General features: G+C 46.5%; 1 protein-coding gene across 1 annotated transcript in view; it reads left to right on the top strand.

The window, feature by feature from the left end:
- The first annotated feature begins 1,640 nt into the window (after window positions 1–1,640).
- The window catches only part of LOC120993269 (septin-4-like), a 61,121-nt gene continuing 36,147 nt past the window's right edge, over window positions 1,641–26,614 (top strand). The window contains exons 1-4 of the mRNA XM_040421818.1: window positions 1,641–1,846; window positions 2,296–2,389; window positions 14,156–14,242; window positions 24,181–24,304. Of these exons, the coding sequence (XP_040277752.1) occupies window positions 1,652–1,846; window positions 2,296–2,389; window positions 14,156–14,242; window positions 24,181–24,304 (500 nt within the window). The 5' untranslated portion in view covers window positions 1,641–1,651. The remainder of the gene's footprint in view (window positions 1,847–2,295; window positions 2,390–14,155; window positions 14,243–24,180; window positions 24,305–26,614) is intronic.

Raw genomic sequence — 26,614 nt, 5'->3', positions numbered from 1 at the left:
AGAGCCCATCTTCAGCTAACAAGGAGAGACAGAACTTAACCAAGTGCTTCGGCTCTTCATTTTATCATGGGGGAGGCAACTACCAGACCCCATCAGTCAAAACTTCTGACATGACGTCAAAAGTTTTTTTAAAGTGCTGTTACTTTCACACTACCGTTTTTCTTTTCCGGCATAGAGTTCCGTCCTAGGGGCTCAATACCGGAACAGAACTGATCACTTTTATCCCCAAGCATTCTGAATGGAGAGAAATCCGTTCAGGATGCATCAGGATGTCTTCAGTTCAGTCTTTTTGACTTTCCAGGACGGAGATAATACCGCAGCATGCTGCGGTTTTATCTCCGTCCAAAGTTCCGGAACTCTTGCCGGCATTAATTTACATTGAAATGTATTAGTGCCGCATGCGCTGACCTTTAAAAATGTGGGGAAAAAAATAGAAACGGATCCGTTTGTCCGTATGACAAACGGACAGACAGATCCGTTCTTGCAATGCATTTGTGAGACGGATCTGCATCCGGATCCGTCTACAAATGCTGTCCGTTTGCATGCAGATTGCCGGATCCGTCAGGCAGTTACTGCGATGGAACTGCTTGCTGGATCACTCTGCCGCAAGTGTGAAAGTAGCCTTATAGTGGTTTCTGAGTTCATTTATATTTTACAAAAGTGATGGGAGCCTGGTAAAATAATGTTATAAAAGCCTATCTTCCCTTCATTCGGTCCAGCATTGTTGCTTTGTCTTCCCAGGCTGCAGCCATGACATTATGTGTACTGGCCTCAGCAGTTTCTTGCTGTACATTACTGAGGCCATTGATTGGCTGCAGCAGTATATGGAATGCCACTGCTGCAGCAAAATGACATATCACTCCTGGTAGATGAAAGAGTGGTGGTGCTAAATTGCAGTGGTGCAGGAGGAGAAAGGCAGTTTCTTTATTATTTCTTCAGGCCCCCCCCCCCCCATCACATTGGTAAAATAAAAAAAAATTGGACAGCCCCTCCAATTATGTGTTTGCTATTAATTTCTGTATCCACTTGCCAGATCCAAAGTTTTCTGCGTATTGACTCAGAAGAAGAACTGCAAGAGATAATCCGTACTGATCCTAGAGAAAGTAACAAGGAAGCACAAGACCCAGGGGATCAATTCCATCTAACACAGCAGCAAATAACTACCCAAAAAGAACAAGAACAAAAGGAAAGGTGCCCCTTCAGCAAAGCACAGGGGAAAGTCCAACATCTCAGACAACACTATCAGGAAGAAGAGCAGCTTCTCCGAGATTACGGAGAAGAGAGTCTTGTTAAGGAGTATCAAGACGAAGAAGAAAAAGAGAGGCTCCGAAGAGAACACCAGGAAGAAAAGCTGCGCAGAGAACGGTGTGAAGACGATGACAAGCTCCGCAGGGAGCATCAACGTGAAGAGGAAGAAAGACTGCATAGACAATATCAGGAAGAAACTCTTCGACGAGAGCAACAAGAAGAAGAGAAGCAACGCAGAGATCTCGAACAAGAAATAAGGTTACATTGTGAGCAGCAAGAAGAGAATCTACATATAGAACAACCAGGGGGGAAACTGTGGTGGGAGCAAGAAACTGAAAGACAAAATAGCGATCAAAAGAAATATTACAGGGAGCAGCATGTAGAGCACTTATACAATGATGCCATGCAGTCCCATCTAGAGCCTGAGCTGTATGCTGTCAGGCATATTAAGGAGAACAGTCATGTGGGAGAAGAAGATACAAGCCAGAGCCTTCCTGTCTTACCTCCAGGTTGGGGATGTCCTCCATTGGTGCCACCTCCAAGTCCTTCTAGACCTAAAAGCCCATGGGGAAAACTGGACCCCTACGACTCGAGTGAGGTACAGATAATCAGTCACAATTGCTTTTGTTTTTGGATTTTCTTGATTTAACATTTTCTGTTTTATATGAGGAAGATGCATGCACACAGTTCATCATTACCTCAATGGTTCCCTTCAGAATTGGGGGCAGTTAAAGCAGAGCAAGAATCGAATGTACCTGTACTGGTGCCTTCAGCAGTATACAGCCATACATGGTGACTATATATTGTTGATGGCACACACTGAAATGAACTAGTGTAACTGAATCCATTTTCCTCGCTACTGTATCTCAAACTTCTGAAATTGCTCCTATTTCTAGAGGGATCCATTTGGTTTGAGCATAACAGGGGTTTTCACACATTAACACCATATATATATTTTTTTAAAGTTTTGATTTTTATGTCATTAAATGTAGTATTAGTTTTCCCATTTATGTGTTATAGTCACAAGCTTATCATTCCTTTATGTAGGAGGACAGAGAGTATGTTGGATTTGCTACCCTTCCCAACCAGGTTCATCGAAAGTATGTGAAGAAAGGCTTTGAATTCACTCTAATGGTTGCAGGTAATGAGAAAACTGAAAAAATATGTGCTTATCTCCTGTATAGATATCAAACCATTGGTAATTATGTATGAAAATATATAGTAATAAGGTGTCATACTTGCTTTTCTCTATATCTTTGAGCAAGATATGGTTATTGGCAACTTACCTGTGTTCATGAGCTCCAAAGGTCATTTTATAGGGACCAATACTCAGGCCAGTTGAGGTGGCAGCACTGAACTGTAATATAGTAATTTGTGTAAAAGGTACTACTGATCACCCGATGAACGAGCAAAAACTCGTTCATTGAGTGTTTGTGTTGTTCTGCCGGCACCAAAAATCATTGTTCCTGTGCAGCAGATCATACTGTCTAAACAGGGATCTTCTGCCCAGGAACAATGATTTTAATGATTTTCTATGGGAACAAGCAATCACGTGTTCCCATTCAGTGGAGGTGATTGCTGCATGTAAAGGCACCCCTCAAATCTGCTGACTATGAGGCAGTTATGTGGAATGTCTGGTTCATTTCCGATAATTGCCTAAAACATCAGTAGGTATAAAAGAAGCAAGTGTCCTCCTCACAAAAACTAAAAATGTATTTGACAGGAGCCAAGTTCATTATAGTAACCCATAACTGCAAAGTCCGACTAGACAGGCTTTGCTTGTAGTCCAAGCAGATGCACAGGTCATTATAGGAACTGTATGTAGAGAGCAAAAGAGCATTTTAATCAGTGGTAAATGCAAAGATGCTTTTTTAACTTTTGAGCATTAAAAAGCTATAACTTTTAGATCTGACAGTTTTTGGCGTGTCCTCGAAAGCCATAAATAAAATGTCAATATGATTATTGAGATGGAAGTAATCTGGTGTATTCATCTATCTTTAAAGATACATGAATACACCACATTAATTCCATCTCAATAATCCCCCAACTGACATTTTTAAGGCTTTTGACACGCCAATTCTTAAAGGTAAAGTAAACATTTAGTTACTCTTTAACAGCTATGGACACCTTCAGGGCAATTTTTTTAATGATTGCATTTTACTCATTTTGGGCTAAAAATCTTTTTTTTATTTATGGTCAGGGCTAGGACAACATCGGCGTACGCAGAGAAACCTGCCCTGAACATAGTGGCTGAATTGTGCCGGAAGCCACGGGCGCGGGTACACCAGTGAGGGAAAAAGGGGGCATACCTGATGGAAACCTGAGAAAAAAGGGGTCGGGAGGGAGGGGCGTGAGACTCGGGCGCCCGGCTGAAACGGAGGGGGGTGACTAAATAGCCAGACGCCCCTCCCACAAATGCAGGCTGGTAACAGCCTTACAATTTATGGTCAGGGCTAGGACAACATCGGCGTACGCAGAGAAACCTGCCCTGAACATAGTGGCTGAATTGTGCCGGAAGCCACGGGCGCGGGTACACCAGTGAGGGAAAAAGGGGGCAAAAAACAACAGGTAGGTACAACACTTTTATTTACAAATTACAAAGCCAGAGAACGAAAGGCATGGGATATCTCCGTTTGGGGATTGGGTATGTACCTGGTAAAGCAGGAGGATCGCCACCGCCCCATAGACCGGATGACGTGGGCCGGCACCCGATGACGGGAAGCAGCGGAGGCTGCCCCTATACGAAATGAGTGCCCTGAGATTACCTTGGGGTCATAGCCTAAACCCTGGGCGAGAGCACGGATATAAGCTATGAATTGCGAGGTGCTGAGAGGCTTGCCTGCGTGCGGCAAGAGTGGACTGTCGGGCAATGAACCTTGGATGAGTGCCGTCAGTTGGTGCAGCACGTGAACTGGGCACCAATTGTTCAAGGTCGGGTAGAACTTGATTTCAGAGGGAGGACCCGTCTGATTGGTTTTGGTGGAGGGTAGAAGCAGAGTGTAGTGGCCCTGGCCCCAGGACAGATGTTGCTTCAGAGGATGGTTTTTCCGATTTGGACCAGCCAGAACCTCACCGGGCCGGAGGAACCCATAAAAAGCGAGATACATAGCCGCTTTCAGAATCAGGCTAGTGGAGGGCCCAAAAGGATTACCATCCAATGACGAGGAGAGATCCCTGAACAACTGGCCGGATACTGGCTGCCTATGGCGCACGGATCCCTTCCCTTCCTTTTGAATGCCCCGAAGGGTGGCTTTAATAGCTTGGATGGAAAAATAGGACCTGTGACGAGGATTGGCCAGCATAGCGTGATGTTGAAGTCCGGCCAAATAAAGTCTGATGGTACCATACGACAGGGAGAGATGCGAATGACAATAGGCCAGGAAGGCCATGATGTGGGAGATCTCGGAGAGTTGACCCCTCGGATGATTCCTAGAGAATTTATCAAACGCCCTTAGACCAGCCTGATAATTCCTCGCCGTATTACGTGACAAGGATTTGGCGACCAGGCCCTTGGCCTCCTCTAAGAGTGAGCTTAAACCAGAGTGAGGGTGCTGAATTGAGGCACCGGCGTGCCTGACCGATCCGCGTCGGGCATTTCCTGAAAGAAAATTGCAAAGTTAGCACGGGAAAGCGCGTCCGCAGCCCTATTCTGCTCGCCTGAGATGTGTACGCAGCGCATGTGAAAATTATGGTGGAGGGATAACCACACTAATTTGCGTAATAATGCCATGATCCTGAGGGACTGGGCTCTGCCCTTGTTGACGATGTCCACCAAGGTCTGGCTATCCGTAACGAACGTCACAGAAGAGTTAGACCAGAGGTGACCCCAGGCCTGAGCAGCCGCCACTATGGGATATAGTTCCAAAAGGGGGGAAGATTTTAGAGCTGCAGAGTCCGAGGCTAATTCTGGCGGCCATCCGGCAGCCAGCCAATGAGATCTGAAGATGGCAGCGAACCCGGAGGAACCGGCGGCGTCTGAGAAAACCATGGGGGAAGAGGAATCCCACTGCGGAACGAACAAGGAAATGCCGTTCCAGTTAGCGAGAAAACTGCTCCACATGTCGAGATCTGCAATGGCCTGGCTGTCCAAATGGACGACAGAATCTTGTTCCGGGGCCGAGGGCAGGAGACATAGCAACCTGGAAAGGAAGGCCCTACCTTGAGGCATGATTCTGGTGGCGAAATTAAGCATCCCCAGCAAGGATTGGAGCTCCGCCCTGGTCAGTGAGTGAGACTGGACTGCCCGGGAGATGGCTGAGCGAATCCTGAGCAACTTCTCGCTGGGGAGGCTAGCTTCCATTCTAACGGTATCAAGAATAATGCCCAGGAAGGTGACTGTAGTGGCCGGACCCTCAGTCTTGGCCGTGGCCACGGGAACCTGGAGTCGGGAAAAAATGTCCAGAAGTGAATGGGGAATGGAAGGGACCTGACTGGGCCTTTCAACGAGGAGAAAATCGTCCAGGTAGTGAACGACCATGGATAAGCCACCGTGATGGTTGAGAATCCAGTGCAAAGCTTTAGCAAGCTGTTCAAAAAGCCAGGGGCTGCTCTTGGAGCCAAAAGTAAGCCGGTTGGCAAAATAAAATTTACCTGCCCACTGGATGCCGTAGTACTTCCAAAGCTGCGGGTGTATTGGAAGCAGCTTAAAGGCATCGGCAATATCTACCTTGGCCAACCAAGCCCCGACACCTGCTTGAAGAATGTACTGGATGGCTTCGTCAACTGAGGAATATTGCATGGAATATTCTTCAGACGGAATGAGTGAATTAAGACTGGGGATGGAGGACATATGAGGCGCGGAGAGATCATAAATGAGACGTTTTTTATTTGAAGATGACTTCGTGACCAGACCGATAGGGTTGATGCGCCACGACCGGAATGGGATCTGAAGGAAAGGACCAATGACGAACCCTTTGTCGACCTCTGCCTGAATGAGAGTGGACACCGCCTCAGGGTCACTGGAGGCGGATAGCAGATTGGGGCCCAACCAGCAGCCCTGAGGGGGCGTGATAATGCCGGTGTGAAACCCGTCTCTGCACCCATCCAATAAGAAGGCGACAAAGGAACGATCAGGGTGGTCCTGCAGGAGTGTAGCCAGTAACTCCAAGTTGAGGTCGGCTAGTCAGGAGTCCCTGGCTGACTTCCTGGGACAGGAGGAACGGGGGTGGGCCCGAAAACAAAGGGAGCAGATGTGTAGTGCCCGGCACGCATTGAAAGCACAGCCCTTAGCATTAAAATTATTGCACACCTGGCTACTGCCAAGGTACACAATGGGCCTACCCAATTTATCTAATGATGAGGAAGACCTGGAGGACCCGGACGGACCTGGAGTGGGCGCTGACTGAGGATCTTGCACCGGATTAGGGCACCATTCCGTGGAATGAAAGATGGACTGGCAGATGGCACACAGGGGAGCCTTCAGACCTGCGAAGTGCCGGCAGAATAATTCCATGTCCAAGTCTGCCCAGTTGGACATGAACTGGAATTGATTCAGGGCTGCGGCGGCTTTGGCAGAAAACGAACGATGATAATCGTAAAATGCCGAGCCGCCGTACTTGTGCCCCAAATCCGCAATCCGGTACAAGTAAGTATCCAATTCCTCCCTACGAGTGGGATGGGCGGAGCATATTACATCCCTGTAGAGACTGAAGGCCAGGACAAACTCGGAAACCGACAGCTTCCTATTTAACCGAGCATCCTTGGCCTTCAAGACCACGGAAACCTCTCCGCAATTAATCACCCGGTTTTCGGAGATATCCTGGGAGGCAATCAAAATGGATGCTAAATTAACGTCCTTGCCTGCCAGGATATCCTTCTTAATATGCTCCGGAACGAAATGGGAAGGAGCAATTTGGGGGGTGGCAGAAGGCCTACCTGCAACGTCCGGAGGAATGGCAGAAATGACTGCCGAACCTGGAGATTGCGGTGAGGCTGCTGGCCTGGATTCTAAAACCGCGACCCTGTTCTGAATGTCCGTGACTGAGCTAACAAGTCCGGTGATGGATGACTGGATCTGGGCTAGAGCCAGCCGGATGGAGTCGCTGTTGGACTGCTCAGCTGACGGACCCGGAGTGGTCATCAGGAGCCGGAATAATTCGGCCTTGCGGGCCGTCGCGGGATGCCGAATCCCCCTGCGATTGAGTTCGGCGATTAACTTTGGCACGGTCCAACTCCTCAGAGACGTGTTGCTAAGATGCCCCGAGACGGATGATCCTGGCATGGAGAGATTGTCCTCCATATCGGACATGTGAGACATGACGACCTGGGAAAGAAAGGGGACTTATGTCTACCGGAAAACAAAAAAGAAGCACAGACGGAAGCGGTGGTAGCGGCCGAAAGAAGGTGAGAGACTGAATTGTGTGAAAAGTGACCAACGAAAAACCTACCTGACGGGAATGTGAACGGTTTAGAATGCTGATTTCCAAAAACCCCGAACGATTAAGTGGGAACTAACAAAAAGAACGGACTTGAGCATCAAACTGAGAGTTAACCCTACCCCAGTGACCGTCTCTGAGCCGACTTGGAATTGCCTCGAGATCCCTAGATGAAACGAAGGAAAAATAACAACTGCCCAATCTAAAGGAAGGAACAATCGACATAGATGTAAAAACCTAAGAAAATGCAGACGAAAACCTGGGCGAACCAGGAACATTGACAACCTGGGCGATCCAGGAACATTGACAACCTGGGCGATCCAGGAACACTGACAACCTGGGCGATCCAGGAACATTGACAACCTGGGCGATCCAGGAACACTGACAACCTGGGCGATCCAGGAACATTGACAACCTGGGCGATCCAGGAACACTGACAACCTGGGCGATCCAGGAACACTGACAACCTGGGCGATCCAGGAACACTGACAACCTGGGCGATCCAGGAACATTGACAACCTGGGCGAACCAGGAACACTGACAACCTGGGCGATCCAGGAACACTGACAACCTGGGCGATCCAGGAACATAGACAACCTGGGCGATCCAGGAACACTGACAGCCTGGGCGATCCAGGAACATAGACAACCTGGGTGATCCAGGAACATAGACAACCTGGGTGATCCAGGAACACTGACAACCTGGGCGATCCAGGAACATAGACAACCTGGGCGATCCAGGAACACTGACAACCTGGGCGATCCAGGAACACTGACAACCTGGGCGATCCAGGAACACTGACAACCTGGGCGATCCAGGAACACTGACAACCTGGGCGATCCAGGAACACTGACAACCTGGGCGATCCAGGAACACTGACAACCTGGGCGATCCAGGAACACTGACAACCTGCGCGATCCAGGAACACTGACAACCTGGGTGATCCAGGAACACTGACAACCTGGGCGATCCAGGAACATTGATAACCTGGGCGATCCAGGAACACTGACAACCTGGGCGATCCAGGAACACTGACAACCTGGGCGATCCAGGAACACTGACAACCTGGGCGATCCAGGAACATTGAAAATAGGGGTGAACCAGGGACCCTGGAAACGAAAAGACCAGGAGACAGAAGCAGATCGAGACAGACAACAAAACCCGCTGTCACAAAACAGTAAAAGTGAAAACATCCCTTGCACCTGAACCGCAAATTCTGGTATTATGATGCTGCCTTTTTTTTTTTTTTTTTTTTTTTTTTTTGAACAGCCTAAGTATAGCTGCTCTGAGTTTAAATGGTCACGTGCATTAAGGGCTGGTGCTTTAGCCCGCAGAAACACTGCTGTAGGTGGGGAGCACTAATAAAACTGCGCCCCCCCTGAGACACAGGAATACTGCCTGCATCATAAAACCACAATTGAGAACACCTCCTGTGCTGGAAGCCCTAGGAGCATAACTGGTTTCCAGGTGAGATTCAGGAATCAGTATATGCTGAGCGAGCATGTTATACATTCAAAGGAACTCATCCTGAGCCGGCATGTGACCGGCAGATCACTGAAGCTAGGATGCCGCTCCCCCAACCCAGCCGCGCGCACTTCTGTGAGCGGAACAAACTGGGGGAGAGCGGCATCACAACCGCGCACCCCGGGGGCTGGAGACCAGGACGGGCGTGAGGCACAGCTGGAACGGAGCCAGCTGAGCCCCGATTACCTGGCAGGCTGGCGTGTAGCGATGCGGATGTCGGCGGCACGTGATCACAGTATACCGGAAGTAAGGACACTGGTCGGAAGAAGGAGCGCGATACGCTGTGATGCGTGAGACTCGGGCGCCCGGCTGAAACGGAGGGGGGTGACTAAATAGCCAGACGCCCCTCCCACAAATGCAGGCTGGTAACAGCCTTACAATTTGGTCTTTAATAAAAATGTTCAGAAGTCTCAGAGATAGGCCTCATGCACACGACCGTATTTTTTTGCGGTCCGCAAAAACGGGTTCCGTTTTTCCGTGATCCGTGACCGTTTTTTCGTCCGTGGGTCTTCCTTGATTTTTGGAGGATCCACGGACATGAAAAAAAAGTCGTTTTGGTGTCCGCCTGGCCGTGCGGAGCCAAACGGATCCGTCCTGAATTACAATGCAAGTCAATGGGGACGGATCCGTTTGACGTTGACACAATATGGTGCAATTTCAAACGGATCCGTCCCCCATTGACTTTCAATGTAAAGTCAGGAGTTAATATACCATAGGATCGGAGTTTTCTCCAATCCGATGGTATATTTTAACTTGAAGCGTTCCCATCACCATGGGAACGCCTCTATGGTAGAATATACCATTGGATTTGAGTTACATCGTGAAACTCAGATCCGACAGTATATTCTAACACAGAGGCGTTCCCATAGTGATGGGGACGCTTCTAGTTAGAATATACTACGAACTGTGTACATGACTGCCCCCTGCTGCCTGGCAGCACCCAATCTTTTACAGGGGGCTGTGATCAGCACAATTAACCCTTCAGGTGCCGCACCTGAAGGGGTTAATTGTGCGTATCATAGCCCCCTGTAAGAGATCAGGGGCTGCCAGGCAGCAGGGGGCAGTCCCCCCTCCCTCCCCAGTTTGAATATCATTGGTGGCCAGTGTGCGCCCCCCCCCTGGCCCCCCCTCTATTGTAATATCATTGGTGGCCAGTGTGCGCCCCCCCCCGCCCCCCCTCTATTGTAATATCATTGGTGGCCAGTGTGCGGCCTCCGTCGGCCCCCCTCCCCCCCTCTATTGTAATTTCATTAGTGGCCAGTGTGCGGCCTCCGTCGGCCCCCCTCCCCCCCTCTATTGTAATTTCATTGGTGGCCAGTGTGCGGTCTCCCCTCTCCCCCCCCCCCTGCCCGATCATTGGTGGCAGCGGAGTTTCCGATGGGAGTCCCAGTTTAATCGCTCTGGGAGCTCCTCCTACTGGTAAGTGAGAGATCATTAAGCAATGCGCCGCACAGACCTGTCACTTACCAGTAGGAGGAGCTCCCGGCCGGACACAGACAGTGCAGCAGCCAGCAGGTAAGTATGATGCTTCTAATATAGTTATATTGCTAAGTAACCATGGCAACCAGGCCTGCAGTAGCGTCCTGGTTGCCATGGTTACCGATCGGAGCCCCAGAGCGATTAAACTGGGACTCCGATCGGAATCTCCGCTGCCACCAATGATCGGGCAGGGGGGGGGGGAGAGGGGAGGCCGCACACTGGCCACCAATGAAATTACAATAGAGGGGGGGAGGGGGGCCGACGGAGGCCGCACACTGGCCACCAATGAAATTACAATAGAGGGGGGGAGGGGGGCCGACGGAGGCCGCACACTGGCCACCAATGAAATTACAATAGAGGGGGGGAGGGGGGCCGACGGAGGCCGCACACTGGCCACCAATATATTACAATAGGCGGGGGGGGGGGGGCGCACACTGGCCACCAATGATATTCACGTACCCCTACCCCTACCACTGAGCACCTCCCAACCTTCAACAAGGAGTGCCGCTGAACCCCATATTTTCTCACCAATGATATTCAAACTGGGGAGCCTGGCAGCCCCTGATCTCTTATAGGGGGCTATGATATGCACAATTAACCCCTCAGGTGCAGCACCTGAGGGGTTAATTGTGCGGATCACAGCCCCCTGTAAGAGATCGGGTGCTGCCAGGCAGCAGGGGGCAGTCATGTACACAGTTCGTAGTATATTCTAACTAGAAGCGTCCCCATCACTATGGGAACGCCTCTGTGCTAGAATATACTGTCGGATTTGAGTTTTTACGAAGTGAAAACTCATCTCTGAAAAAGCTTTTATGCAGACGGATCTTCGAATCCGTCTGTATGAAAGTAACCTACGGCCACTTGAATGGGTCCGTGAACCGTTGTCCGTCAAAAAAATAGGACAGGTCATATTTTTTTGACGGACAGGAAACACGGATCACGGATGCGGCTGCAAAACGGTGCATTTTCCGATTTTTCCACGGACCCATTGAAAGTCAATGGGTCCGCGAAAAAAAAAATGAAAACGGCACAACGGCCACGGATGCACACAACGGTCGTGTGCATGAGGCCTTACAAGAGTTAAAAATCAGTCTGTTTGGAAGCTGTCACAGTCATAAACACTCAATTCCTGTGAAGCCGATAAGGATATGGCTTAAAGGGGTATTCCCATCAGAGCAGTTTTCATACTTACCTGCGGCGAGCGCGGCGTTCACTTCATGGATTCGGCTGGGCGGGCTCAGTCAGCTTGATTGACGTCTTCTCCCTGCCGAGCCACGCTTGTGCAGAAGACTGAAGATTTGCAAGTTTTTAATCCCGTCATCTTTCGGGCTACCTCTCGCCTGTCGAATCCTGTGGTCGCGCTTGCGCAGAAGACTGAAGATTTTCTCCCGGCCAGCAAGCGCAATGTCCTGAACGCGCACGGCGCGCATGCGCCATGGTGACTTATTCCTGGCCTGTATAGTACAGAGCCGCCGTGCTCGTTCACGGCTCTGTACTATACTGGCCAGGAAGAAGTCATCATGGCGCATGCGCGGCGGCGTGCGTGTTCAGGACATTGCGCTGCCCGGCCGGGAGAAAATCTTCAGTCTTCTGCGCAAGCGCGGCCACAGGATTCGACAGGCGAGAGGTGGCCCGAAAGATGACGGGATTAAAAACTTGCAAACTGACTCATTTTAACTCTTGTATCTCAGAAACGGCTGAATATTTTTAATAAAGACCAAATGAAAAAATGATTTGTAGCTCAAAATAAGTAAAATGCAATCATAAAAAAATGCCACCGAAGGGGTACATATACATAGCCTTTAAGCTCTTACCGATTTCAGATCTTTAAATATGGCGCCCGCTCCGCAGCAGAGCGAACACCATAGCTGCTGGGTGCCTGCTGTTTCATACAGCAGACACCAGCGGCTAATGTCCACAATCGGTGGTAATGCTAACCGTGGTCATTTAACCCCTAAGTTGCCGTGGTCAAATGTGACCACGGCATCTGAAAGGGCTAAAACTCAGAAGCATGAACTTCCAGGTAAGGAACACCTCCCCCTGACGGAGATTGGTAATGAGTCTGAACTTGTACTAGGCTTCCAGGCTCTTTACTTGTATCTTACAGTTCAGGCCAGCAGGTGGCAGCACTGAACTGTAATACAGTGATTACAGTATAAAATAATGGAGCAAACTCCATTATTCTATAAAAATTGCAATATGATGATTGTAAGTGGGGGTTCAATTGGGAACCTAAGTAAGAAAAAAGTTAAAGAAAAGTAAAAAAAAAAGTAAAAAAATTATAAAATAAAAATAAATAAACAATTCAAAAAATAAAATTATGGGCATCGCCGCATGTGAAAATGCCTGTACTAATAAAATATAAAAAAAGTATCCCATAAAGTGAATGGCATAACAGAAAAAAAAATGGCTGATTTGCTGTTTTTTCATCACTTAACTTCCCAAAATAATTGAATAAAAGTGATCAAAAAGTCATACACACTCCAAAATGATATTAGCAAAAACTACGGATTATCAACCCTCAAAAAATGAGCCCTCAAACATCTCGGTAGACATAAGTATAAAAAATTTATGGGGGTCAGAATATGGCGATGACATGAAAAAATTAGTTATTTCAAAAACTATACATATGTGCCATCGCCATAATCATGGTGACCTGGATAATGAAGCGCACAAGTCAGTTTTACCGCATAGTGGTATTCCACCCCGTTTGGAATTTTTTTCCTGCTTCCCACTACATTGTATAAAATATTAAATGGTGGTATTAGAAAGTACAACTTGTCGCACAAAAAAACAACCTATCATATGGCTATGTGAATGTAAAAATAAAAAAAGTTATGGCTCTGGGAAGGCAGGGAGCGAAAAATGAAAATGCAAAAATGGCTTAATCACCGAGTCAGCAAAGGGTTAAATAAAGTCTAAAATAAATAAATTGTGAACCAGTATTTCTATCGCACAAGGAGAGTTTCTAGCATGCAGGGAAATCTGGACAATCTCCCTGTGATTATCCAGTCCTTCCTTATTCCATACTCCTGTTAGTGGGGGTGGAGGGGCTTATGAAACAGTAGGTCCACCAAAGTAAGGTCAGCAGAAATAGAAATACAATACCTTATACCTATATACAATATACCTAGATACCAGTATACCTATATACAATATACCTATATACCAGTATACCTATATACAATATACCTATATACCAGTATATCTATATACAATATACCTATATACCAGTATACCTATATACAATATACCTATATACCAGTATACCTATATACAATATACCTATATACCAGTATATCTATATACAATATACCTATATACCAGTATACCTATATACAATATACCTATATACCAGTATACCTATATACAATATACCTATATACCAGTATACCTATATACAATACCTTAAGTCTGTACTAGACAATATGCTAAGCATATACTAAGTGAACTGCGTGTCCTGCACACTATATCTACTGTTATAGCCATCTACAATTCACCCGTTTCAGAATGTCCTCCTTTTTTGCCAGGTGAATCTGGTCTGGGAAAGTCCACTCTTATAAACAGTCTTTTTCTGACAGATCTGTATCGGGGCCGTCAGCTTCCAAGCCCAGAAGGTACTTTTACAGGTTTAACACGCAATGTATCATTAAAAATATGTTGTGTTTGTTATGTTAAAATGAAATATCTCTGATATGCAAAGTTATCTTATACACATGCAAACATGTCTTATATTTTATACAATTCACTATAACTGTTCTTTCCTTAACCCCATCAAGACCAAGCCAGTTTTCACCATAAGGACCAAGCCATATTTTGCAAATCTGACATGTTTCACTTTATGTGGTAATAACTCTGGAACGCTTTTACTTATATAAGCGATTCTGAGATTGTTTTCTCGTGACATATCGTACTTCATGTTAGGCCTCTTTCACACGAACGCGTGCGCTCCGTGGCCGTATTGCGGACCACATTTGCGGATCCGCAATACACGGGCGCCGTTCCGTGGGCATTCCACATCATGGATGCGGACCCATTCACTTGAATGGGTCCGCAAATCCGGAGATGCGGAATGGTGCGGAACGGAAGCACGGAACGGAACCCTACGGAAGCACTACTGAGTGCTTCCGTGGGGTTTCATCCCGTACTTCCCTTCTGTAAAAAGATAGAACATGTCCTATCTTTTTGCGGAACGGGCGGATCGCAGACTCATTAAAGTAAATGGGTCTGTGATCCGCTGCGGCTGCCTCATGGTTGGTGTTCGTGCATTGTGGCTCGCAATTTGTGGGCCGCAGCACGGCCACAGGGCGCACACATTCGTGTGCAAGAGGCCTTAGTGGTAAATTTTTGAAATTTGAATGTCTCTGCTTTTAAAGCAGATTGTGATACCTCATAAAAGAGTTGTTACTGTACATTTCCCAGATGTCTACTTCATGTTGGCATCATTTTGTAAACATAATTTTATTTTTTTTGGACGTTAGAAGGCTTAGAATTTTAGAAGCAATTCTTAAAATTTTTAAGAAAATTTCCAAAACCCACTTTTTAAGGACCAGTTCAGTTATGAAGTTACTTTGTGGGCTTTACATAGTAGAAACCACCCACAAATGACCCCATTTTAGAAACTACACCCTTCAAGTTATTCAAAACTGATTTTACAAACTTTGTTAACCCTTTGGGTGTTCAACAAGAATGAAAGGAAAATGGAGGTGAAATTTCAAAATTTCAATTTTTTTTTGCAGATGTTCCATTTATCTATTTTTACCTGTAATACAGCAAGGTTTAACCTCCTCAGGACCGCCGTACGCAGGATTGCGTCTTTGCGGCGGTCCTGTTGTTCTGGGTGGACGCGCCGGTGTGTCCTCTCGCGAGACGCGAGATTTCGTGCATTGCCGGCCCGCGCATGCGCATCGCGGGCCGGCAAAAGTTAAAGAAGTATTTCGTCACCAGCCTGCCAGCCACGATCATTGGCTGGCAGGCTGGCGATTTTCAAAAAATCAAATCAGAAGCCAGATAACAGATCATATTAGTAAATATGATCTGTTATATGGCTTCTCTGCTCCTCTGCTGGTCCTTTTCGTCGGTTGGATCCAGCAGAGGAGCAGAGATCACTGTGAGTACCCACCAACACTACACCTTAGCCCCAGATCACCCTCCATCGCCCCCATCATCCTAATTAACCCCTTGATCGCCCCCTGTCAATCACTTAGTGAAAGACAAAAAGTGATCAGTGTAAACTGTCACTTTTTTTTTTTCACTAGTATTGGCTGTTAGGTTTTAGGGATAGTTTAGGCCCCTTGGTTAGGTAGTTTAGCGTCAGTTAGCGCCCAGCCCACCGCACCGCAGTCACTTATTCGCTGATTAGCGTATCGCTAATCAGAATTTGTACTTTTATAGTATCTGTAAGTGATCAAAACTGATCACGGTCAGATCTATAATAGTATTAGTGTCACCTTAGCTCGCCCTCCACCCAAAACGCAGTGTTTGCCCGATCAGGCCTGATCGGTCGCCCACACGTGCGTTCACCCACGCCCGCCCCACCGCAGTGACAAAAAAAAATTTGTTTTTTGATCACTGCACATTCACTTTACACGCACTGCGGTGATAAAAAAATCTGTTTTGATATTTTTTATCAACCGCAGCGGCCTCCGGTACTTCTCTAGCCTCCCCTTTGTAAGACAGGCTTGCTTTTTTTCTTGGGTAGTCTCAGGGAATACCCCTAAATTTAGTAGTCCAAATGTCAAACAGGGGGTATTCTTCTGAAGAGGCCTACAGGATTCTGACCCAGTCGGATGAGGAATGGGAACCCTCATCTGACGAATCTAGCGGGTCAGAATATGAACCTGTGGAAAGCAGTGGCTCTCTGACCCAAAGTTCGGACGAGGAGGTGGAGGTCCCTGGCAGCACCAGGCGTACCCGACCCCGTGTCGCTAGACCACAGGTTGTGCAGGATCCGTTTCAAGAGCAGCAGAGTGGGGCTGTCGCTGCCGGATCACGCGGTGAGGCATACACAAGCAGCGCAGCCCTTCCTGGACCTAGTACCAGCACTGCCGTACAACATGGTGATGTGGCGAGCACCAGAAGGGCAGTTGAAGCTGGTACGGTGGCACGTGCAGTAGTTACCCCCTCGCAGCCACCGCGCAGACAGGCCCGTAGAGCCCCTAGAATCCCTGAGGTGCTGGCAAACCCTGATTGGCAGTCACCAACTTCAGCCGCACCTGTAGTTCCCCCTTTCACCGCCCAGTCTGGAGTTCGGGTTGAGACGGCTCAAATCGGTTCGGCCCTGGGATTTTTTGAGCTGTTCTTGACTGCGGAGCTCTTGGACTTAGTCGTGGCAGAGACAAACCGGTATGCCACACAATTTATATCCGCCAACCCGGGAAGCTCTTATGCCCAGTCTTTCCGGTGGAAACCAGTCCAAGTTTCCGAACTTAAAATTTTTCTGGGCCTTCTCCTCAACATGGGTCTAACTAAAAAGCATGAATTGCGGTCATATTGGTCCACGAACCCAATTCATCACATGCCCATGTTCTCTGCTGCTATGTCCAGGACACGATTTGAGACCATCCTGCGTTTCCTGCATTTTAGCGACAACACCACCTCCCGTCCCAGAGGCCACCCAGCTTTTGACCGGCTCCACAAAATTCGGCCCCTCATAGACCATTTCAACCAGAAATTTGCAGATTTGTATACCCCTGAGCAAAACATCTGCGTAGACGAGTCCCTAATACATTTTACCGGGCGCCTTGGCTTCAAACAATACATCCCAAGCAAGCGTGCCTGGTATGGGGTCAAATTGTATAAGCTCTGTGAAAGGGCCACAGGCTATACCCACAAATTTCGGATCTATGAGGGAAAAGATCAGACCCTGGAGCCGGTCGGTTGCCCTGACTACCTGGGGAGCAGTGGGAAGACAGTCTGGGACTTGGTGTCACCCTTATTCGGCAAGGGGTACCATCTTTATGTGGACAATTTTTACACAAGTGTGGCCCTCTTTAGGCATTTGTTTCTAGAACGGATTTGCGCCTGTGGCACCGCGCGAACTAGGGCTTCCCCCAACGGCTTGTAACCACCCGTCTTGCAAGGGGGGAGAGGGCTGCCTTGTGTAACGAAGAACTGCTCGCGGTGAAATGGAGAGACAAGCGTGACGTTTACATGCTCTCCTCCATTCACGCAGACACGACAATCCAAATTGAAAGGGCGTGTCATTGAAAAGCCCCTCTCAGTCCACGACTATAATGCGCTCATGGGAGGGGTGGACTTCAATGACCAGATGTTGGCTCCCTATTTAGTTTCCCGCAGAACCAGACGCTGGTATAAGAAGGTGTCTGTATATTTAATTCAATTGGCTGCCTATAATAGTTTTGTTCTCTACAGTAAGGCTGGGAGAACAGGATCCTTCCTCAAATTCCAGGAAGAGATCATCGAGAACCTCCTTTATCCAGGAGGTTCCGTGGCCCCATCCACCAGTGTAGTTAGCCGTCTACACGAGCGACATTTCCCCAGTGTCGTTGCTGGTACCTCAACCCAACCGCCACCCCGAAAAAAATGTCGTGTCTGTAGCAGGAGTGGAATAAGGCGTGACACCCGCTATTTCTGTCCTGACTGTCCTGACCACCCTGCCCTATGCTATGGAGAGTGTTTCCGGAAGTACCACACACAGGTACACCTAGCTTAGGGATCACATCTCACCAGGACAGGCACACAGGGCTATTAGGGCCCATTCACTCACAGCTGCTGCAAACCTCTCCTTTCACCTGGGATAAAGTGCATAACGCACTTCGCCACATCTTTGGGCGATTTGCGCTTTGCACATTGTCCCATGGGGAAGGAGAGGTTTGTTCTATAAAGGTTAAAAAAAAAAAAAAAAACCACCAGTAAGCAAAAAGGTTAATGTTCAGTTCAAAAAGTTAAAGTTTAGATGTTCTCTTCCAAAGTTAATAAAATTATTGTGTTGCGGCCTGGTTTTTTCTTTTTTCTTTTTTTTTTTTTTTACCTTCCAGGTGGACCAACCGATCGACTAGCTGCAGCACTGATGTGCATTCGGACAGAAGCATTGTGCTGCTGTCAGATTACACGCAAGTCGGTGTATGCGGCGCTGCAAGACGAGATTTCTCCTCTGCAGTAAAAGATACGTTTGCCGAGGCATATGAGCTGAGGAGGTGGCGGTGTTCATATACTTTGGCAAACACTTTGTATATATAAAAAAAAAAATCCCGGCAATGATTTATTCATCCACATCGATTGATGTGAATGGAGAAATCTGGTTTGCCAGGGCATACGAGCTAAGTGGGTATGGATGTTGGGCGGAGCTCCTATGTCCTGGCAGACGCCTTTCCCCTCCTTTTTCTTTTTTTGGCAGAGATTTTTTCATCCACATTGATCGATGCGAATGAAGAAATCTGTGCCGTTCATTTTTTTCTTTCAGCCCAGAGGCTGAATGAAAAAAAAAAATCTCATTACCCGTATGCTCAATATAAGGAGAATAGCAGAAACTCCTAATGCTGGGCATACATGTAATGATTGCGGAGACCCTCAAATGCCAGGACAGTACAAACACCCCACAAATAACACCATTTTGGAAAGAAGACACCCCAAGGTATTCGCTGAGGGGCATATTGAGTCCATGAAAGATTGAAATTTTTGTCCCAAGTTAGCGGAAAGGGAGACTTTGTGAGAAAAAAATAAAAAAAATCAATTTCCGCTAACTTGTGGCAAAATTTTTTTTTTTCTATGAACTCGCCATGCCTCTCATTGAATACCTTGGGGTGTCTTCTTTCCAAAATGGGGTCACATGTGGGGTATTTATACTGCCCTGGCATTTTAGGGGCCCCAAAGCGTGAGAAGAAGTCTGGTATCCAAATGTCTAAAAATGCCCTCCTAAAAGGAATTTGGGCCCCTTTGCCCACCTAGGCTGCAAAAAAGTGTCACACATGTGGTATCTCCGTATTCAGGAGAAGTTGGGGAATGTGTTTTGGGGTGTCATTTTGCATATACCCATGCTGGGTGAGATAAATATCTTGGTCAAATGCCAACTTTGTATAAAAAAATGGGAAAAGTTGTCTTTTGCCAAGATATTTCTCTCACCCAGCATGGGTATATGTAAAATGACACCCCAAAACACATTCCCCAACTTCTCCTGAATACGGAGATACCACATGTGTGACACTTTTTTGCAGCCTAGGTGGGCAAAGGGGCCCACATTCCAAAGAGCACCTTTCGGATTTCACAGGTCATTTACCTACTTACCACACATTTGGGCCCCTGGAAAATGCCAGGGCAGTATAACTACCCCACAAGTGACCCCATTTTGGAAAGAAGACACCCCAAGGTATTCGCTGATGGGCATAGAGAGTTCCTAGAATTATTATTTTTTTGTCACAAGTTAGTGGAAAATGATGATTTTTTTATTTTTTTCTTACAAAGTCTCATATTCCACTAACTTGTGACAAAAAATAAAAACTTCCATGAACTCACTATGCCCATCAGCGAATACCTTGGGGTGTCTTCTTTCCAAAATGGGGTCACTTGTGGGGTAGTTATACTGCCCTGGCATTCTAGGGGCCCAAATGTGTGGTAAGGAGTTTGAAATCAAATTCTGTAAAAAGTGGCCTGTGAAATCCGAAAGGTGCTCTTTGGAATGTGGGCCCCTTTGCCCACCTAGGCTGCAAAAAAGTATCACACATGTGGTATCTCCGTATTCAGGAGAAGTTGGGGAATGTGTTTTGGGGTGTCATTTTACATATACCCATGCTGGGTGAGATAAATATCTTGGTCAAATGCCAACTTTGTATAAAAAAATGGGAAAAGTTGTCTTTTGCCAAGATATATCTCTCACCCAGCATGGGTATATGTTCACCTGAGGGGTTAGGCCATGTGATATTTTTATAGTGCTGGTTGTTATGGGCATGGCAATACCTAATATGTCTACTTTTTAAAAAATTATTTCAGTTTTATACTATAAAAGCATTTTTGAAGGAAAAAAAATCATGTTTTAGTGTCTCAATTTTCTAAAAGCCATATATATATATTTTTTTGGACGATTGTCTTAAGTAGGGTCTCATTTGGGGTAGGGTACTATTTTGGAGTGTGTATGACTTGATCACTTGGAATTACACTTTTTGTGATGAAGGTGACAAAAAAATTGCATTTTTGGCACAGTTTTTAAAAAAATTTTTATGGCGTTCACCTAAGGTAGTAGATTATGTGACATTTTTATAGAGCACGTCATGGACGTGGCGATACCTAATATGTCTGTTTTTTTTATTTATTTTTTTAAACACTTTTATGGTGAAGGGGCTTTTTTTTTTTACTTGGAACTTACATTTTTTTATTATAAAAAAACACTTTTTTTTCTCATTTTTTTAACTTTTTATATTTGTCTCACTGTGGGACTTCACCTTTTCAGGGATTGATCCCTGTTTCAATTTAGTACAATACATTATGTATTGTACTGAATTGAACTGTCAGTGTCTTACACAGTAAGACGTTGACAGTTGCCTAGGACAGTGTTTCCCAACCAGTCTGCCTCCAGCTGTTGCAAAACTACAACTCCCAGCATGCCCGGACAGCCTTTGGCTGTGCGGGCATGCTGGGAGTTGTAGTTTTGCAACAGCTGGAGGCACACTGGTTGGGAAACACTGGCCTAGGAGACCGAGCCTTCAGGCTAGATCTCCTGGGCTTCCGTAGCTGGCAGGCTCCGATGCCCGTGTAAGGCATCGGCCGCCTGTCAGCGCAGCGCGGGGGGCTGATGGAGTCAGAGGGAGCCCTCTCCCTCTGCAAACTCCGCACGTACCGTGGTCAACTGCACCCGCACGATCAGATGACGTACATGCACGCGAGGATGCGGCAAAAAGCCGCATTTCCTCACGACCATGTTCGTGAAAATACGTGAAGGGGTTATCTCACTTCAGCAAATGGCATTTATCATGTATAGAAAGTTAATAAAAGACATTTACTAATGTATTGTTATCCATATATCCTTCTTTGCTGGCTTGATCCATTTTTCCATCATATTATACACTCACCTAAAGAATTATTAGGAACACCATACTAATACGGTGTTGGACCGCCTTTTGCCTTCAGAACTGCCTTAATTCTACATGGCATTGATTCAACAAGGTGCTGATAGCATTCTTTAGAAATGTTGGCCCATATTGATAGGATAGCATCTTCCAGTTGATGGAGATTTGAGGGATGCACATCCAGGGCACGAAGCTCCCGTTCCACCACATCCCAAAGATGCTCTATTGGGTTGAGATCTGGTGACTGTGGGGGCCATTTTAGTACAGTGAACTCATTGTCATGTTCAAGAAACCAATTTGAAATTATTCGAGCTTTGTGACATGGTGCATTATCCTGCTGGAAGTAGCCATCAGAGGATAGATACATGTTCTCATTCTGTTTACGCCATTTTCGGACTCTACCATTTGAATGTCTCAACAGAAATCGAGACTCATCAGACCAGGCAACATTTTTCCAGTCTTCAACAGTCCACTTTTGGTGAGCTTGTGCAAATTGTAGCCTCTTTTTCCTATTTGTAGTGGAGATGAGTGGTACCCGGTGGGGTCTTCTGCTGTTGTAGCCCATCCGCCTCAAGGTTGTGCGTGTTGTGGCTTCACAAATGCTTTGCTGCATACCTCGGTTGTAACGAGTGGTTATTTCAGTCAACGTTGCTCTTCTATCAGCTTGAATCAGTCGGCCCATTCTCCTCTGACCTCTAGCATCCACAAGGCATTTTCGCCCACAGGACTGCCGCATACTGGATGTTTTTCCCTTTTCACATCATTCTTTGTAAACCCTAGAAATGGTTGTGCGTGAAAATCCCAGTAACTGAGCAGATTGTGAAATACTCAGACCGGCCCGTCTGGCACCAACAACCATGCCACGCTCAAAATGGCTTAAATAACCTTTCTTTCCCATTCTGACATTCAGTTTGGAGTTCAGGAGATTGTCTTGACCAGGAGCACACCCCTAAATGCATTGAAGCAACTGCCATGTGATTGGTTGACTAGATAATTGCATTAATGAGAAATAGAACAGGTGTTCCTAATAATTCTTTAGGTGAGTGTACATTGCTTGTTTCCATGATTATGACCACCCTGCATTCCAGCATCGGTGGCTGTGCTTTCACACTATAGGAAAAAGCGCCGGCCTATGTGCACTGCTATGGTCCCAGAGAGGCAGGTGCTTTTTCCTATAGTGTACAAGCAGGCCACCACTGATGGATTGCAGGGTGGTCGTAATCATGGAAATGAGCAGTGTATAATATGATGGAAAAATGGATCAAGACAGCAAAGGAGGCAATATGGACAATCACAATACATTAGTAAGTGCCTTGTAATAACTTTCTCTACACGATAAATGCTATTTGCTAAAGTGAGACAACCCCTTTAAAGCCCAATTCTACCTAAAATCCTAACATTAACAAATATATCAAGATGTCAATCCCTATGCACACTACCAGTTCTGAACATGTTTGATAGTAGACAAGACTCTGTGGTCACTGAGACAAGAAGTGCAATATGCATGTTACATGACATGTTGTATCTGTTAAATATGTCACATTATTTTGTCATTTACAACTTTAAACCCAATACCCTAAAAATTGTTTCTTCATAAATTAAGCTCAGAGTCTTAATCAGTTCTCTTTTCACAGTTGAAAAGGTGTGTAGAACTGTAAACCACAACAGGAGCAACGTGCTTAAAGGGGTTATGCAGGGGATTTATATTGATGACCTAGTATCTGATCGGCGGGGTTCAAGCTGTTTGAAGAGGAGGTAATGCTCCATGTGCGTGCTACTTCCTCTTCATTAGGGCTCATGCACACAAACGTTTTTTTGCATTCCGTATACGGTCCGTATACGGAACCATTCATTGCAATGGGTCCGCAAAAGATACGGACAGCACTCTGTGTGCTGTCCGCATCTGTTGCTCCGTTCCGTGGCCCCGCAAAAAATTATGAGACATGTCCTATTCTTGTCCGTTTTGCGGACAAGAATGGGCATTTCTATATTGGGCCTCCTGTTCCATTCCGCAAATTGCGGAAGGCACACAGGCGGCCTCCATTTTTTGCGGATCCGCAATTTGCGGACCGCAAAAAACGGCACGGTCGTCTGCATGAGCCTTTACACTGCGCGTCGTCTCACAAGCGAGTATAATTACAAGTACTCACTCCATTCACTTGAATGGAGCGAGTACTTGTTTTTACACCACGCTGCCGCTGCAAGGAAGACGACACACAGTGTAATGAAGAGGAAGCAGCACTCGCATGAAGCGCCACCTCCTCTTCAAAGGTGCTGGGTGTCAGACCCCGCCTATCAGATATTGATGACCTTTCCTGAGGATAGGTCATCAATATAAAACCCCTGCACAACCCCTTTAACTTTGGGTTTAGAGCACGCTTTTTTTCTTACATGTCCAAACAAATCTGCTTCTGCAATCTTTACAGCCATACCCCTTATTTTGTCACGTAGTTGATATAGAATAATTTTTTCACATTTCTTAATGACTACATTTTACTATAATACCATAATACACCATAACTTTTAATTCCCAGAGAGGGTAACACAGACTATAGAAATTGTGAAGCAGACAGTGGATATTCAGGAGAAGGGCGTCAGACTCCGTCTCACCGTAGTGGACACACCAGGCTATGGGGATGCCGTAAACAATGAAGAGTGGTACGTATGTGCCTTCAGAGTTCATGTGACTTTTATGTTGAATATTGCAGTTTAAAGGGGTTCTGCACTTTGTTTTAACTGATGATCTATCCTCTGGATAGATCATCAGCTTCTGATAGGCGGGGGTCCGACACCCGGGACCCCCGCTGATCAGCTGTTTAAGAAGACAGTGGAGCTCTAGGAACGCCGCGGCCTTCTCACTGTTTACCGCTGGTCCGTCACAACTGGTATCAACTGGCCTGGGCGGGGCTAAGCTCTGTTCACTTGAATGGAGCTTAGCCCCGCCCACGCTAGTTGATACTAGTCGTGACGTCACTGGGCCGGCGGTAAACAGTGAGAAGGCCGCGCTACTGGAGCGCCGCTGCCTTCTCAAACAGCTGATCGGCGGGGGTCCCAGAGGATAGATCATCAGTTAAAACAAAGTGCAGAACCCCTTTTAAGGGTACTTTCACACTAGCATTTTTCTTTTCCGGCATAGAGTTCCGTCCTAGTTTTATCCTAATGCATTCTGAATGGAGAGCAATCCGTTCAGGATGTCTTCAGTTCAGTCTTTTTTACTTTTCAGGACGGAGATAATACCGCAGCATGCTGGGTTTTATCTCCGGCCAAAAAAACTGAACACTTGCCTGAATGCCGGATCCGGCATTTTTTTCCATAGGAATTGCTGCATTGACGGATCCGGTATTCCTGTCTGCACATGCGCAGACCTTTAAAAATGTGAAAATAAATAAATACCGGATCCGTTTTGCCTGATGACACCGGAAAAACGGATCCAGTATTACAATGCATTTTTCTGACTGATCAGACTTTTTCAGACTGATCAGGGTCCTGATCAGTCTGAAAAATGCCTAATCAGTCAGAAAAAATTACATGCGTTTGCATACAGTTTGCCTGATCAGGCAGGCAGTTCATGCATCGGAACTGCCTGCCGGAATCAAACAACGCAAGTGTAAAAGTAAAGGAAACTACTCTATATACCGTATTTATATAAATATGTTCTAACACTATTGCTTACTTACTTACATTGTTGTCTTTGGCCAAATTAGAGTGGTAAAGAAAGTACCCAACATTTTAAAATCATTTATTTTCTTTAAAGACCCCCCATACATGTAGTGTATTATTGGTCGAACCCGCTGCTGACAGTTTAATGTGTGTGGGGAGAAAGATCTGGCAAAATTTATATTTTCACCATAGTCCTTTTGTTCTCCCAGGAGATAAGCCACCTCCAGAAGTCTCTTGCAGTGGTGTTCTACTCTCCATTAAAAATGTTTATATGTATGGGGAGCCAGGAGAGATTGCACCTGTTTTGGGAATGCCCCTTTTAATAGAGTCTATTGGATCTTACATCTCCCCTGCATTTCAGCCTGCCTCTGATCTCCCCACATGTCCTGTCTAAAACACAAACAGTTTATTGCCCATAGCAACCAATCACAGCACAGCTTTAATTTTGGTTCTCAATCTGCTTCTTCCTGCGTGTTGTCAAAAAAAAGTACTTTGCGATTCAGAGTGGTAATCCCCCTACATGTGCTGCCTAAAAGACAAACTGTTTGTTGCCCATAGCAAACATTGATGCATCCAGGGCCTGTGCAAGGATTTTTGGCGCCCTAGGCAAGATAAAAATTGCCGCACCCCCCCCTTATCAGATGATCTGCCCATATCATGACATCACATATGTTCCACCCCTTTCTCAGCATTTAAATTAAAAGAACTGCTATGTTTCCCTTAGGGTTAATCAAGCTTCTTGTAGCTGTCTCCCTGACAGCCGCTAGAGGTGCTTCCGCGATTCTCACTGTGAAAATTACAGTGGGAAGACGCGGAACATAGTTTTAAATGCGTGCGCATGCGCATTCGCAGCTGAGAGGAGGATCGGGGAGAAGAGTTCCCATTGCCGGCGCCGGTTTTAACCCCTTCAGCCCAGTGGGAGGGGGACACGAGGGTGCCCCACTCCTAACAACTATATAGTGGAAAATGAGTTTGTTTTCCTGGCACTATAGTGCTCCTTTAACACCAGTACTGCACAGTGTCTTTTCTCTGCAGGAACAGGATATAGACACCAGTACCACTACATTAAACTGTAGTGGTTCTGGGACTATAGTGTCCTTTTAATGTGAGGTAAATTAGTTTCCAATGTAGCATTAATAACTAAACAATTAAATAATAAACATATTGCATTGTCTACATACCACCAGGACAATAATATGATCTGGTCTCTGGCTGCAGTCTGGCTCTTGGTCTGGCTCTGGGGACTCCCTTGTCACTCTCTTCTCCCCCCTCCTCCCTTGTCACTCTCTTCTCCCCCCCTCCCTTGTC

The sequence above is a fragment of the Bufo bufo genome, chromosome 3, assembly GCF_905171765.1.
Source record: "Bufo bufo chromosome 3, aBufBuf1.1, whole genome shotgun sequence".
In the NCBI taxonomy this organism is placed as follows: domain Eukaryota; kingdom Metazoa; phylum Chordata; class Amphibia; order Anura; family Bufonidae; genus Bufo; species Bufo bufo.
The sequence above is the reverse complement of the archived record's forward strand: the minus strand, read 5'-3'. Positions and strand labels throughout refer to the sequence as shown.